The 13,224-nt window shown below is 37.4% G+C and overlaps 1 protein-coding gene across 1 annotated transcript in view; it reads right to left on the bottom strand.

The window, feature by feature from the left end:
* RP1 (RP1 axonemal microtubule associated) overlaps positions 1 to 13,224 on the bottom strand; it is a 225,993-nt gene that overhangs the window by 22,904 nt on the left and 189,865 nt on the right. The window contains 1 exon segment of the mRNA XM_081817120.1: positions 7,305 to 7,524. Coding sequence (XP_081673246.1) covers positions 7,305 to 7,524 — 220 coding nt within the window.

The raw sequence follows: 13,224 nt of genomic DNA, 5'->3' as shown, positions 1-13,224 counted from the left end.
ATGGGTCTCCCCTGAAGAAAGCCTGGAGCCAGAACCTGTAAAGAGGCCACTGTGAGCTGAGTCAGCATTCTTATCAGTCCTGGACATGCCCACCAGGCCATTAACTAAAGATTGTTAAGGACAACTAAGCAATGATGATCAGCAGCTCTTGGTGCCTTTCCCCACAAACATGGCAGATGGTGAGCAAATTGGAGGAAGGTGTGGAAACCGTGCATGTGAACAGGCTCAGCTTGGCAGTGCTGGTCTCCCAGAGGAGATTGCTCTGATCCCACCAGCAATCCAGCTCAGCCCCCAAAGAGTGATGATTTATAGACTAATAGTCTCAAAAAAAAAAAAAAACCTTTTCTTTTGAAAACATTCCAGTAATCTTTTGAAAAGAAGAGGCAAAGTCACAAAATTAATTGGCTCAGAGTATAAATGCCAACTGCAAGGAAAAGCACTCTTTCTGTGCTACTAAATTAAAAAAATATATAACCCTCCAGTGTCCCTAGGACTCTATCCAGCCTGACAAACCTAAGTATTAATAGCTTCATTTTAAAAAGAAGTTCCCCTACAATCTTTCTTTGTGCTCTTCCCTGCGCCAGCTTCAGAATATTTTGACAGATGAACAGACAATCCCAAAATATTGAAGGTCAACCCCTCCTCAGTCCTCCTTTCAAACCCAAACCAGAAAAATATCAATTCAGCGGTTTGATTCTGCTGTGGCTCTCCTTGATGTCACAAGAATAGTAAATGAACCTCTTGGCACCAAGAATGACTTTCCAAAAGTAATACTCAGCATGCTTGGACTGCTTCTTGCTCACTAGTTGGTTTTGATCCCTAGTTAAACCTGAACATTGAGGTGTCATTGTCTTTTCGTTTTCTTATTTGAATGATTTTCCCCTAAATGAGCAAATAATCAAACTGGGGAAGGGGCAGCTAGATGGATTTGTCAGAACTGGAAAAAAAATGACTAGATCAGATTAGCTCTAGTTATCATGTATTACATTATATTATTTTGGAGAAGAAAATGTTGTAGAAATGGCTCATGTGCTTCAGCTAAGAAATTGGCCCTTTAAAAGGGAAATGCTAATGGATAAAGTTTCATTAGCTAGTTTGGGAAAAGGATGAACAGAATGATGCAGGGGAGACATGCTGAGTCTTTATTGCTGCTAAAGTTAAATGAACCCAAAATCAATAGTTCATTTAAAGCACAATGGACTTTCTTTTGTATCTTGGATTTTTAAAAAAAAACCCATACAACTGCTTTCCACTTTTTTTTTTAACATGTAACAAACTATGCATATGTCATAATTGGAAGAAATATAAAATAATTGTCCAATAGAGTTAAATAAAGTTCATTTTTTAAAAACAGCTTTTTAAAACACTATAAATTAAGAAATAATTAATATAGCAGGCCAATATGATTTCTTCTGTTTCTTATTGGTACCATGGGTTTCAAAATCCTTCTATACGTCATTTTGGGTGAGGGGAGAGGCGGGGCGAGGGTCAGAGGGAGAGGGAGAGAGAGAATCTTAAGCTGGCTTGACAACCAGCATGGAGCCCGACATGGGGCTCAGTCTCACAACACTGAGATCATGACCTGAGCCAAAAATTGAGTCAGATGCTTAATGGACTGAGCCACCCAGGCACCCCTATACACCGTTTTTAAAAAGCAGAATGGATTCTTGACAGATTTTAGCAAGAGGGTGAATAGTAGGATTCTAAATCTTTTCCCCAACTGCTAGATATCAGCTCTAACTTTTCTTCATATATACTCTGTATTTCTAACATTCCTACATCAGTTTAAAATGATTCATGCAACAGAATATGTCAAGTCTTTTCTAAAAATTTCTTATTCAATTTATTTAAACTAAGAAAAAAAACAGTTCCCCATTTCTCCTATCCCCTATCCCCACCTCTTGCAACCACCAATATGTTCTCTGTATCTATGAGCTTGGGTTTTTTTGTTTTTTGTTTTGTTTTTAGATTCCACATATAAAAGAGACCATACAGTATTTGCCTTTCTCTGTCTGACTTATGTCACTTGCCAAAATGCCCTCAAGTTCCATCCATATTGTCACAAATGGCAAGATTTCATTCTTTTCTATGGCTGAATAATAGTTTTTATATGTGTATATATATATATATATACCCACATATACATATATATAAAATACCCAAATTATACATATTATACCAAATAATTATATAAGTAAATAAATGTAATTATATTATATATACTATGGTATAATATACACTAGTACATATAATTATATAGCAGATATATAGTATAATATATATAATTTTGGATATATAATTATTTGGTATAATTATTGGTGTGTGTATATATGTGTGTGTGTGTGTGTGTGTGTGTGTGTATCTCAAAACTTCTTTATCCATTCATCCATGGGTGATCATTTACGTTGTTTCCCTATCTCGGCTATTGTAAATAATGCTGCAATAAACTTGGGGGTCCTTGTATCTTTTTAAATTAGTGTTTTTATTTTCTCTGGATGAATACCCAGAAGTGAAATAGCTGGATCATATGGTAGTTCTATTTTTAATTTTTTGAGGAACTTCCATAATGTTTTCCACAGTGCCTGCATCAATTTACACTTTCACCAACACTGGGAATGGGCTCCTTTTTCTCCACATCCTCACCAATACTTGCTATGTCTTGCCTTTTTGATATTATCCATTCTAACAGATGTGAGGTGATATCTCATTGGTTTTGATTTGCATTTCCCTGATGATTATTATTTGAGCATCTTTTCATGTACTTGTTGGCCATCTGAATGTATTTTTTTTTAGTATAGTTGACACACAATGTACATTAGTTTCAGGTGTACAATGGGTAATGATTTGACAAGTTTATACATTATGTTATGTTCATCACAAGTGTAGCTATCAGTTCTATACATCACTTCTTTGAAAAGTATTTAGACCTGCCCATTTTTTAATTGGGTTGTTTTTTCCTATTAAATTGCATGAGTTCTTTATGTATTTTGGATTACTAGCCCTTCATCAAATATATGATTTGCAATTATTATCTCCCATTCAGTAAGTTGCTTTTTCATTTTGTTGCTGGTTTCCTTTTTTGTGCAGAAGCTTTTTAATTTGATGTAATCCCACTTGTTTATTTTTGTTTTTGTTGTTTTTGCTTTCAATGTCAGATTTTTTTAGAAAATCATGAAGATCTATGTTAAGGAGCTTACCTCCTACATTTTCTTCAAGGAATTTTATGGTTTTAAGTCTTTTTTTTTTAAGATTTTATTTATTTATCTGTCAGAGAGAGAGAGAGCACAAGCAGGGGGAGTGGCAGGCAGAGGCAGAGGGACAAGCAGGCTCCCTGCTGAGCAGGGGGCCGGATGCGGGACTTGATCCCAGGACTCTGGGATCATGCTCTGAGCCGAAGGCAGACACTTAACCGACTGAGTCACCCACCCATCCCTATGGTTTTAAGTCTTATGTTCGAGGCTTTAATGTGTTTTGAGTTAATTTTTGTGTATGGTGGTAGATAGTGGTCCAGTTTTATTCTTTTTTTAAATTTAATTTTATTTTATTATGTTAATGTTAGTCACCATATAATACATCATTAGTTTTTGATGTAGTGTTCCATGATTCATTGTTTTCTTATAACACCCAGTGCTCCATGCAGTTTTATTCTTTTAAATGTAGCTGTCCAGTTTTCCCAGAACCATTTATTGAAGAGATTGTCCTTTCCCTACTGTATATTCTTGGCTCCTCTGTCACAAATTAATTGACCACATATATGTGGGTTTATTTCTGGGCTCTCCATTTTGCTCTATTGACACATGGGTCCGTTTTTATGCCAATACCAGACTGTTTTGATTGCTTTGAAATATAGTTTGAAATCAAGGAGTGCAATACCTCCAGCTTTGTTCTTCTTTCTCAAGCTTGCTTTGCTACTGGAATATCTTTCCATTTATTTGTGTCTTCTTCAATTTCTTTTATTAATGTCTAATAGTTTTCAATATACAGGTCTTTTGCCTCCTTGGTTAAATTTATTCCTATGTATTTTATTCTTTTCAATGCAATTATAAATGGGATTGCTTCCTTAATTTCTTTCTGATAGTTTGTGATCATTGTAGAAAATACAATGGATTTTTGTGTATTGACTTTGTATCCTGCAACTTTACCTAAGTCATTTATTAGTTCTAATAGTTTTTTTTTTTTAAAGATTTTATTTATTCAGGGGCGCCTGGGTGGCTCAGATGGTTGGGCGTCTGCCTTCAGCTCAGGTCATGATCCCAGGGTCCTGGGATCGAGCCCCACATCGGGTTCCTGGCTCAGCAGGGAGCCTGCTTCTCCCTCTCCCTCTGCCTCTCTCCCTGCTCATGCTCTCTCCCTCTCTCTCTCTGTATCTCTGTGTCTCAAATGAATAAATAAAATCTTTAAAAAAAAAAAAGATTTTATTTATTCCTTTGACAGAGATAGACACAGCGAGAGAGGGAACACAAGCAGGGGGAGTGGGAGAGGGAGAAGCAGGCCTCCTGCAGAGCGAGGAGCCCAATGCGGGGCTTGATCCCAGGACTCTGAGATCATGACCTGAGCCGAAGGCAGACGCTTAATGACTGAGCCACCCAGGCGCCCCAGTTCTAATAGTTTTTTGATGGAGTCTTTAGGGCTTCCTATATATAACATGTCAGCTGCAAGCAGTGACAATTCTGCTTCTTCCTTTCCAATTTGGATGCCTTTTATTTCTTTTTCTTGCCTAACTGCTCTGGCTAGAGCTTCCAATACTATGTTGAATAGAAATGGTGGGAGTGGGCATCCTTGTCTTGTTTCTGATCTTTTAACTTTTCAACATTGTGCATGATGTTAGCTATGGGTTTGTCATATATGGCCTTTATTCTGTTGAAGTACATTCCCTCTATACCCACTTTTTTGAGAGTTTTTATCATAAAAAGATGTTGAATTTTGTCAAATGTTTTTCCAACATCTATTGAGATGATCATATGATTTTTATCCTTCATTTTGTTAAAATGGCATATCATATTAACTGATTTGTGGGGTGTTGAACCATCCTTGCACCCCTGAAATAAATCCCTACCTGATCATAGTGTATGATCCTTTTAAAGTATTGTTGAATTCAGTCTGCTAATATATTGTTGAGGATTTCTGTATCTATGTTCATCATGGGTATTGACCTGTAATTCTCAATTTCCTAGGACCCTTTTATCTTTTCCATTTCAGCCTTTGTGACATTCCTGGACACTATTGCCATCCTCACATGACTGTAGGGCAACTAAAACTGTTAAGATCTAGAGATTTATGTATTAAATGAGATTACCTATGAGGAAATGCTTTCATAAACTGTGAAAATATATACAAATATAAAGAATCAGTTTTAAATATTTCTCCTATAATTAAGCTGGCATTATCTTAAATCTTTTTTTTCCCCCTATATCTGAATTAATCTACAAGTATTTCTATGGCACACAGCCCATGTGTCTTGTGCCATGCATCAATCTAATAAGGATTGAGAATATGTAAAACTGGGCCCCTGCTGGGAGAGAGACTAATCAATGTGAATTTTGTATAGAAAGATCAGGCTCTCCACGTAGGTTTAAAGGAAACAGGCCAAAGTGGAGGGTCCAGGGTGGTGATTTCTGTTGGGGGTGTGGTGGGTTCAAAGCATCAGTGAGCTGCGGAGTGAAGACTTGTGAGGGAAGTTGAAGAGAAGAAACTGATGAGAAGACAGAATGAGGGGAATTATTACAACCAAAATAAGAACTGAAACCATAAAATTTAATAACTTCTGGGGAATGGAAGCCCTTTCTGAATCATCTTTCTATTCTCTGGTTCTCTGTACTCCCAGCACACACTTGGCACCTAATATTTGTTTGTATACATGTGTTTACCTTTACTTGTGTGGAACGGCTAAATAGACCATGGATAGTTATTAGAGATGATGAGGTGGTGAATCATCTAATGGAACACTGGGACTCAAGGCAAGGAAGAGGACAGGGCTGAAGATGAAATATTACACCTCTCTGTAGAGTTAACAGCAGAAGTTAGAGAAAGGCTCAAAAGGGCAGGGAAGAATCAAGCATTAAAATCCATATGTTTAAGGAAAGAGAACCAAGTGGAGCCAGTGATAGAAATAGAAAAAAATAGAGAAAACAGTGAAGAACTAAGTTGGTATCATGTGACAGAGGTCAGGGATGGAGAAATGTTTAATAACAACGATGGTAATAGTATTTATTGAATGATTACTATGTGCCAGGAACAAAGTACTGTGAGTACATTATTCTAAAGACTAAGTGCATTATCTCATGTACCTAAAATAATCCTATGACATAGGCACTATTTTTTATCTCCTTTCATAGATGAAGTATTTTTGGCTAAGAGAGGCTAAGTAGCTTGCCCAGGGTGACACAGCTAAACATATCAATAAGCCCAGACTAACTCAGTGAGTCTGGTTCCAGAGCCTCTAGAAATCTCTTCTTCTTCAAATGAGGGATCAACAGTGTCAAATATAGTAGAAAAGTCTAGGACACCAAAAACACACACACATACACACACAGAGTCATTTAATTTGGAACAAAACGGCCATCAGTATCTATTGAGAGAGAACATTTTCACTACAGCAGTGGAGGCAAAAATAAGATGGTTGTCAGAGAGATGCAGGGAATGGATGGAGAGACAATTAAAGCAATGCGTGAGTTCCCTTTTAGGCAAAAGAAAACAAAACTGAGTAAAGGAATTCAGGTGCTCCCGACATTTGTTAACATAGGAAAACAAGAGGAAAGCCACGTTTAAATGGCTAGCAAAACCGTTTACAGACAGATGAATTGATGATACACATACATCCTTGCATATACACGGCCATACAAGTGCTAAACTTAAAGCCTAATATTCTAAATCAGAAGTAGGCAAGCGAAGGCCTTTGGGTCCAATCTGCCAGCACCTGTTGTTAATCAGCGCAGGAGCTAAGAATGCTTTTTACATTTCTTAATGGTTAAAAAAAATTGAAAGCAGAATTCTATTTCTTAACAAATGAAATTATACAAAATTCCAAGTTCAGTGTCCACAAATAAAGTTTTATTGGAATGCAGCCACACTGTTCTTTCACATATTATCTACAGCAGTTGTCTCACAACCCTGGCAAAGCTGAGCTGTTTGGAGAGATTTTATAGCACCCAAACCATATTATATTTAGTGTCTGGCCCTTTCCAGAAAAAGGTTGTCGATCTCCATTCTACATCATCTCAACCGTTTTAATCTTTTTTTTTTTTTAAGGTTTTTTTTTTCGTTTTAATCTTTAATACATATACAAAGAAAAGGAAATTATATACCTGGTAAAGGTGCTTTATTAGTTCTTGCAATGGGCATTTCTTTCCATAGATTGCCACCATTTTCATTCTCAGCTATCCAGGAGTCAACAGCTAGACAAAACACCTCACATGTGTCTATATTCTCAAGACTAATTTCTTCCAGATACCACGCGGGATCCTTTCCACTGTTGTCATGTCCGATGCGTACTTTATAGATTTCACCAATATCTTTAAGATTAATCTGCAACAAAAAAGGGGGGGGAGGAAATAAAAGTTCCCACATTTCTGATTTGATTTTTCAAATCAAAAATTCATATTCTGGGGGCCTGGGTGGCTCACATGGTTGAGCATCTACCTTTGGCTCAGGTCATGATCTCCAGGCCCTGGGATCGAGCCCTGCATCTGGCTCCCTGTTCAGCAGGAAGTCTGCTTCCCCCTTACCCTCTGCCTCTCCTCCTGTTTGAACCCTCTCTGTATCTCTTTCTTTCTCTCTCTCAAATGAGTAAATAAAATCTTAAAAAAAAAAAAAAAACATATTCAATTTTGAACTCAGTATCTGTTTTCCCCACATACACTCCTAATTTTCCTTAGAACTGTTTACTTGTAACACTATGAAATACAGTTACATATGGCAAAGCATGAATCTACTGACCATGGACAAACCAATAGATTAAATCCAGCTAGTTTTCACTACATTTTTTTTTTTAGCAACTCAATATTATTACCTTGCAAAATAAATGTTTTATTATAATGATATACACTACTTATTTGGTAGTTAGACTTGAGGAAGACAATCTAACTCTCTGGTGTCTATAATAGATTGGATATTCCCATTAAAGTGGGAGCCTGAGGGAAAAAAAGAAACAAAAAAAGACATATATGCTTCTGGATTTAAACTAGGGCTAACCAGGTAGCCCTGAAACAGAGTGGCTTTGGAAAGACTATGACTTTGCAACAGTGTTGGTAATATGATTAACAAGTAATTCTGCTTTATACCCCTTTGCACCTCACCAATTAATTAATTACCTGGCATGATAAATATTCTCACGTATCATTCATTATTCAGAATGAGCAATATTTTTCTTTTGAAAATTCTTACAGGGTTCATATGAAAAAATTGATCATTTATATACTACATTAGGTTCCTATTGCAAACAAGGACCTTTATTGCCTCCCGATTCTGTGAGTCAGAAATCCAGACACTGTGTGGCTCAACTGGGTTCTCTGCTCAGAGCCTTACAAGCTGAACTAAAGGTATGGGCTAGGCTGGGCTCTTCTCTGGAAGCTCTGAGGAGAATTCTGCTTCCAGGCTCATTCAGGTTGGTGGCAGAATCTAGTTCCTTGTGGATTTAGAACTGAGGTTCCTTCCTTGATGTGTAGCCTCTTCACCTCCAAGCCAACAAAGGGCACACTGAACCCTTCTCATTCTTGGCATCTCTGGCTTTCCCTCTACTACCAGCAGGAGAAAGATGTTTGCTTTTAGAAGCTCATACGATTTAGATTAGGCCCACCTAAATAAATCAGGCTAATTTCCCTATATCAAGGTACTTAAATTGCATACTATGTGACACCATAATTAGAAACAATGTTATCAGCATTCTGGTATTTTGTCTCTCCCTCCACCTAACTTCTTTTCTCCCCTGTGGTATTATCATAAGTATTCACATCGCCACTGGAAGTTACTCCTTCAGAGTTTACGCAGACCTGCCACATTTTTTTCTACTAAAATATTTTTTATTGGTAATATAATTTTGGGTTGCTGCACTGGTGATAATTGTTGTGAATAAATTCTGTCCTCTTGGTCAGGATGCACAGAGTTCAATAGAGTTGAGCTAAATAATTGGGCCCCTCCTATTATTTCTGGAACAAAGTGGCTATAAAAATACTATCATGTAAAAAATCTTAATATTGGTGCTTTGTACAGATAACTAACTCCTATAGAGTTAGAGTTGCAGATAATAGGACATAGGGATGAAAATAGAGGCCACATCCCAAAACGGGTTCAAAGGCAAAATTGTGTGGTGGCTAAAACCCTGGTTTTTTGAAATGAGATCTAGAGTTGAAAGTTCCTTTGCCCTTGCTGGTTGTCTAAGTGTCAGTAAGTATGCCTACTCTTCTAAGCTTCGGTTTCCCCATCTGAATATTATAATAGTACCAATCTTATGAAGTTCTATAGCACTCAGTATTAGCAGACATCATTTTATCAATCAGAATTATGTGCTAAATAGAAAATGCCTACATCTACCTAATATAAAAACAAGACTAATCTAAAGACAGGGTCCAGCATTCACAGAAGGAAATTAAACTACTAATTAGCCATCATATGTAAAATTGAAATTGATAAGGCCTATGTCTAACCCTGCTGGTAAAAGCAGATATTTGTCAACAAAACCTAAATAGTGTCATGGTCCAGAAACTAAATCATTACTCACACACCATGCATGCATGGGTTGGCCAATTAAAATAAGAACCAAATGACTGTACCACAGTCTGGCTAGTGCTATAGATTGCTCCCAAATTACTTCTAACGTATTAGCCAAACTGATTTGGAACTCTTTGTTCTGGCTTAATACAGTCAACCTGGGTCACTTCAGCTTTAATAAAGTACAAATGCAATATGCCAAGAAATTATTCTTGCATATAACGGTTTTTAGTTTTCTGCATTTAACTTCCACACTTGAAAACACACACATGCAGGGCGCCTGGGTGGCTCAGATGGTTAAGCGTCTGCCTAAGACTGAGCACCATGTCCATGAAGGAGAGAAGACAGAAAATGCTATGAGCAAAACCAAGAAGAGTGAATGTACTTCTTGAGTCAGAGCTTATTGTTCCTGAAATTTCACAAGTCTGGGTTTTATTCTCTCCATCTGCATGGAAGCTAGTATCCTTTCAGGTATGAATAGGTACTTCATAAAAGCAGATGCTGCTGTCAAGAAATGGACCAGGAGCAACTCCTTGGCTGGAGGTGTCTAGCGTCACACATAAGCACACAGGTTTTGCGGCAGAGGGATCCACTGCAAACCCAGCACTGAGACCCTCGGGCACTGGGATCTTGAAGAAGTGATATCTTCTCTCTGAACTTCACTTCCCTCATTTATAAAATGGAGTAATTAAGAATCATTTTACTGGGAGAGTGTGAGGATAAGGGACACATTAATTAGCAAAACTCGGTCAAATAAACACATTATTAGGTTCTTAATAAATAGTGGTGATTTTAGTAATTATTATTATTATTACTAAAGGGAGATGGAAGGAAGTGGGTGAAGAATACAGAGGGGAAAAGGAAACTAAAGTCCATTTACTTCAATCGTACAAGTATTCTTTCTCAGTGCCTTTGACCCTCCAGCACTGAGCTGCGCAGATGAGAGAAGGAGACTAGCCAAGGGAGATCAGTTTTCTCCACCCATCAAGTCCTCACCAGCCAGGAGCATCAGCAGAGTTCCCCGGCATAGGATTCCTGACCACGGTGTCCGCCTAACTAGATCAGAGTCCGGTTCTCGGAAGCAGAGCATGAGAAGAAAAGCACAGAGCTTGTCATCTGAAAACTAGGCTCGAGGCTGGTCGTTTCCTGTCCCTGAGTCTCAAGTTTCTCTTTGTAAAAACAGGGCTTTTGTAAGCACCAAATTAGATAATCTTGGGAACACACGTTATAATTCATAGACTGACAGTCCATGCAGATCTCAGAGAACAGGGTAGAGAGGCTTGGAGAGTTCTCTAAAGAATAACCAGGACTTGTACTGTACCTTGTGTTCAGACCACCCCTTTACTTGGAGCTCCCTTGATTGAAATAGTTGGGAAAATTAGGTAGCATTTTGAGGGGTACTCAAGAAAGAATTTGAGGATTATCACAAGAAAGGACATTTTTCATTTGTCAATGAAAATGGAAATATTCATGCAAAAAAATAGCAGAAAAGATTCTCAAAGTTGAAAAATGAACTTGCAAAAAATACATTCTCTTTGCAAACTGCACAATACAATGCATAGCCTACCTTTCCAAAGATGAAGGCTTTTGTGTGCTAAAAGTTGTATAATCTATTAGAGAGTGTTCAGTTACAGTACCATGAAGGAATAACCTGTATTGTCTAGGAAAGCAACATGACTGGTGGATCTGTGAATATTCATACAAAAAGTTTATGGAAAAAAATATTCCCTCTTCAGGTATCCAGTTTTGGAGTTTTTTGTTTGTCTGCAGAAAAGTTTTGTAACAAAATTTTTAAGATTTTTTTTACTTGAGTATAGTTGATATAGTGATTCAACTCTTCTATATGTTATGCTGTGCTCACCACAAATATAACTACCATCAGGTATCTACTTTTAGATGTAGATCTTAATCCAGACATTTTTGCATATGTCATTACTGGCCGGTTGGATTTTTCTAACTTGAAGATGCTAAATCTCTTCATGCAAACTTGAGTATTTTTTCAATAAATGGCAACAAAGTTATTTTTTCAAACAATTCTATTCTGGAAGCAAATTTCATGTTCTACAAAGTCTCTTTTCTCTGTTTAAGAACACTTTCATAGTTTGGAAAAAAATATACCGGAACACAAATTAGCTTTGTGATCACTGAAATCCCATCTGGGAGCATTTCATTTCCATTCAATATCTCATTTTACATATTTATTGCCTTTCAAAAGAACATTATGCCTTAAAAGCTCAGGACTGGAATGTGGAAGTATGGACTGGAAACTTGGGCTCTAATATGTTAGAAACATCGAAAATTATCAGGGTAAATTTTTAAGAGAAAGTAAGCAACACTACTAAAAACAAATATACAAAAACCATAGGCATAGATAATTTGCTATATTGTACATGACAATGAAAATAAGATGCTTTTCACCTCCACATGCCCTAGGCAAAAATTCTTGATGTTAATCAGTCCCAGTGCCGCCCCCTCCCAAAGAGATAGGAAGCCCTGATACTCCCATAATACTTCATAGGCTACCACTGGTGAGTACTTTTCCTGGAGCACTGCCCCCTGGCTTTTTTTGTATACCAACAATGCCCTTCCTCTTGAAAGAGCTGGAAAAGAAACCTTTCCTGGCTTAATTAGTAAATGATAGATTTTTTTTTTTTAAGGGGGACCTTTATTGTCCTAGAATGTTTAGGTTTCCTTCTGAAGCTAGACAGGAGTGCCTGAATTGAAGAATGCCTTATTTTTTATTCTTGGTGCCAGTCACAAGCCAAGTTCAAAAGCCCTGGTCTAACCAATCTTAAAAGGTTTAAAGAACCTCATTATCTCAGATGTGACTATGTTTTCCCAGTCCCCAGTCCCCAGTCACTGACACTGACCTCATCTGTCAGAGTAAACAGCTTCTCACACAGTTGGCTACCCAGTCTCTAAAGACTTAGAAGCTACTAGCTCTAAACTAAGTGTGGGTACATTACAGACCCTAGTCTCAATTTCTTGAGAAAACTTTAGGATTTGGTACTTTTTGGTTGTTGACTTCATCTTCCCTACTGGGAACTCTTCCATACTGGGAACTCTTCCCTACAAAGAACTCTTTGAAGACCTCAGCTCTATCTTCCTTTCTGTATCCTTAGTATATACAAACATTTATAACAATTGTTGAATAACTAATTTAATTTTGATATTTTAAAATTTTCATATGTTTCCTTCATTCTCTTTGCTTTCTATCAAAATTTTGCTGGGTGGAAAAAACTGTTGATAACATGCAAAACTATGATAATTTGCTATGGCATACTCCTGGTAAATATCTGAGCCCTGATAACTAGAAAAAAAGTTCTTAGGCATACTATGAAATTATTGCCTTTTAAAAAATTTAGTAATATTTTGCGGGGGGCGGAGCAAGATGGCAGAGGAGTAGGAGACCTGGATTTCGTCTCCTCTCAGGAATTCAGCTGGACAGGGATCAAACCATTCTGAACACCTACAAACCCAACAGGAGATCGAAGAAAGGAATAGCAACAACTCTCTGAA

The sequence above is a fragment of the Leptonychotes weddellii genome, chromosome 4 (assembly GCF_054177405.1).
Source record: "Leptonychotes weddellii isolate Sample4059 chromosome 4, ASM5417740v2, whole genome shotgun sequence".
In the NCBI taxonomy this organism is placed as follows: Eukaryota; Metazoa; Chordata; class Mammalia; order Carnivora; family Phocidae; genus Leptonychotes; species Leptonychotes weddellii.
This window is presented reverse-complemented; position numbering and strand designations above follow the sequence as displayed.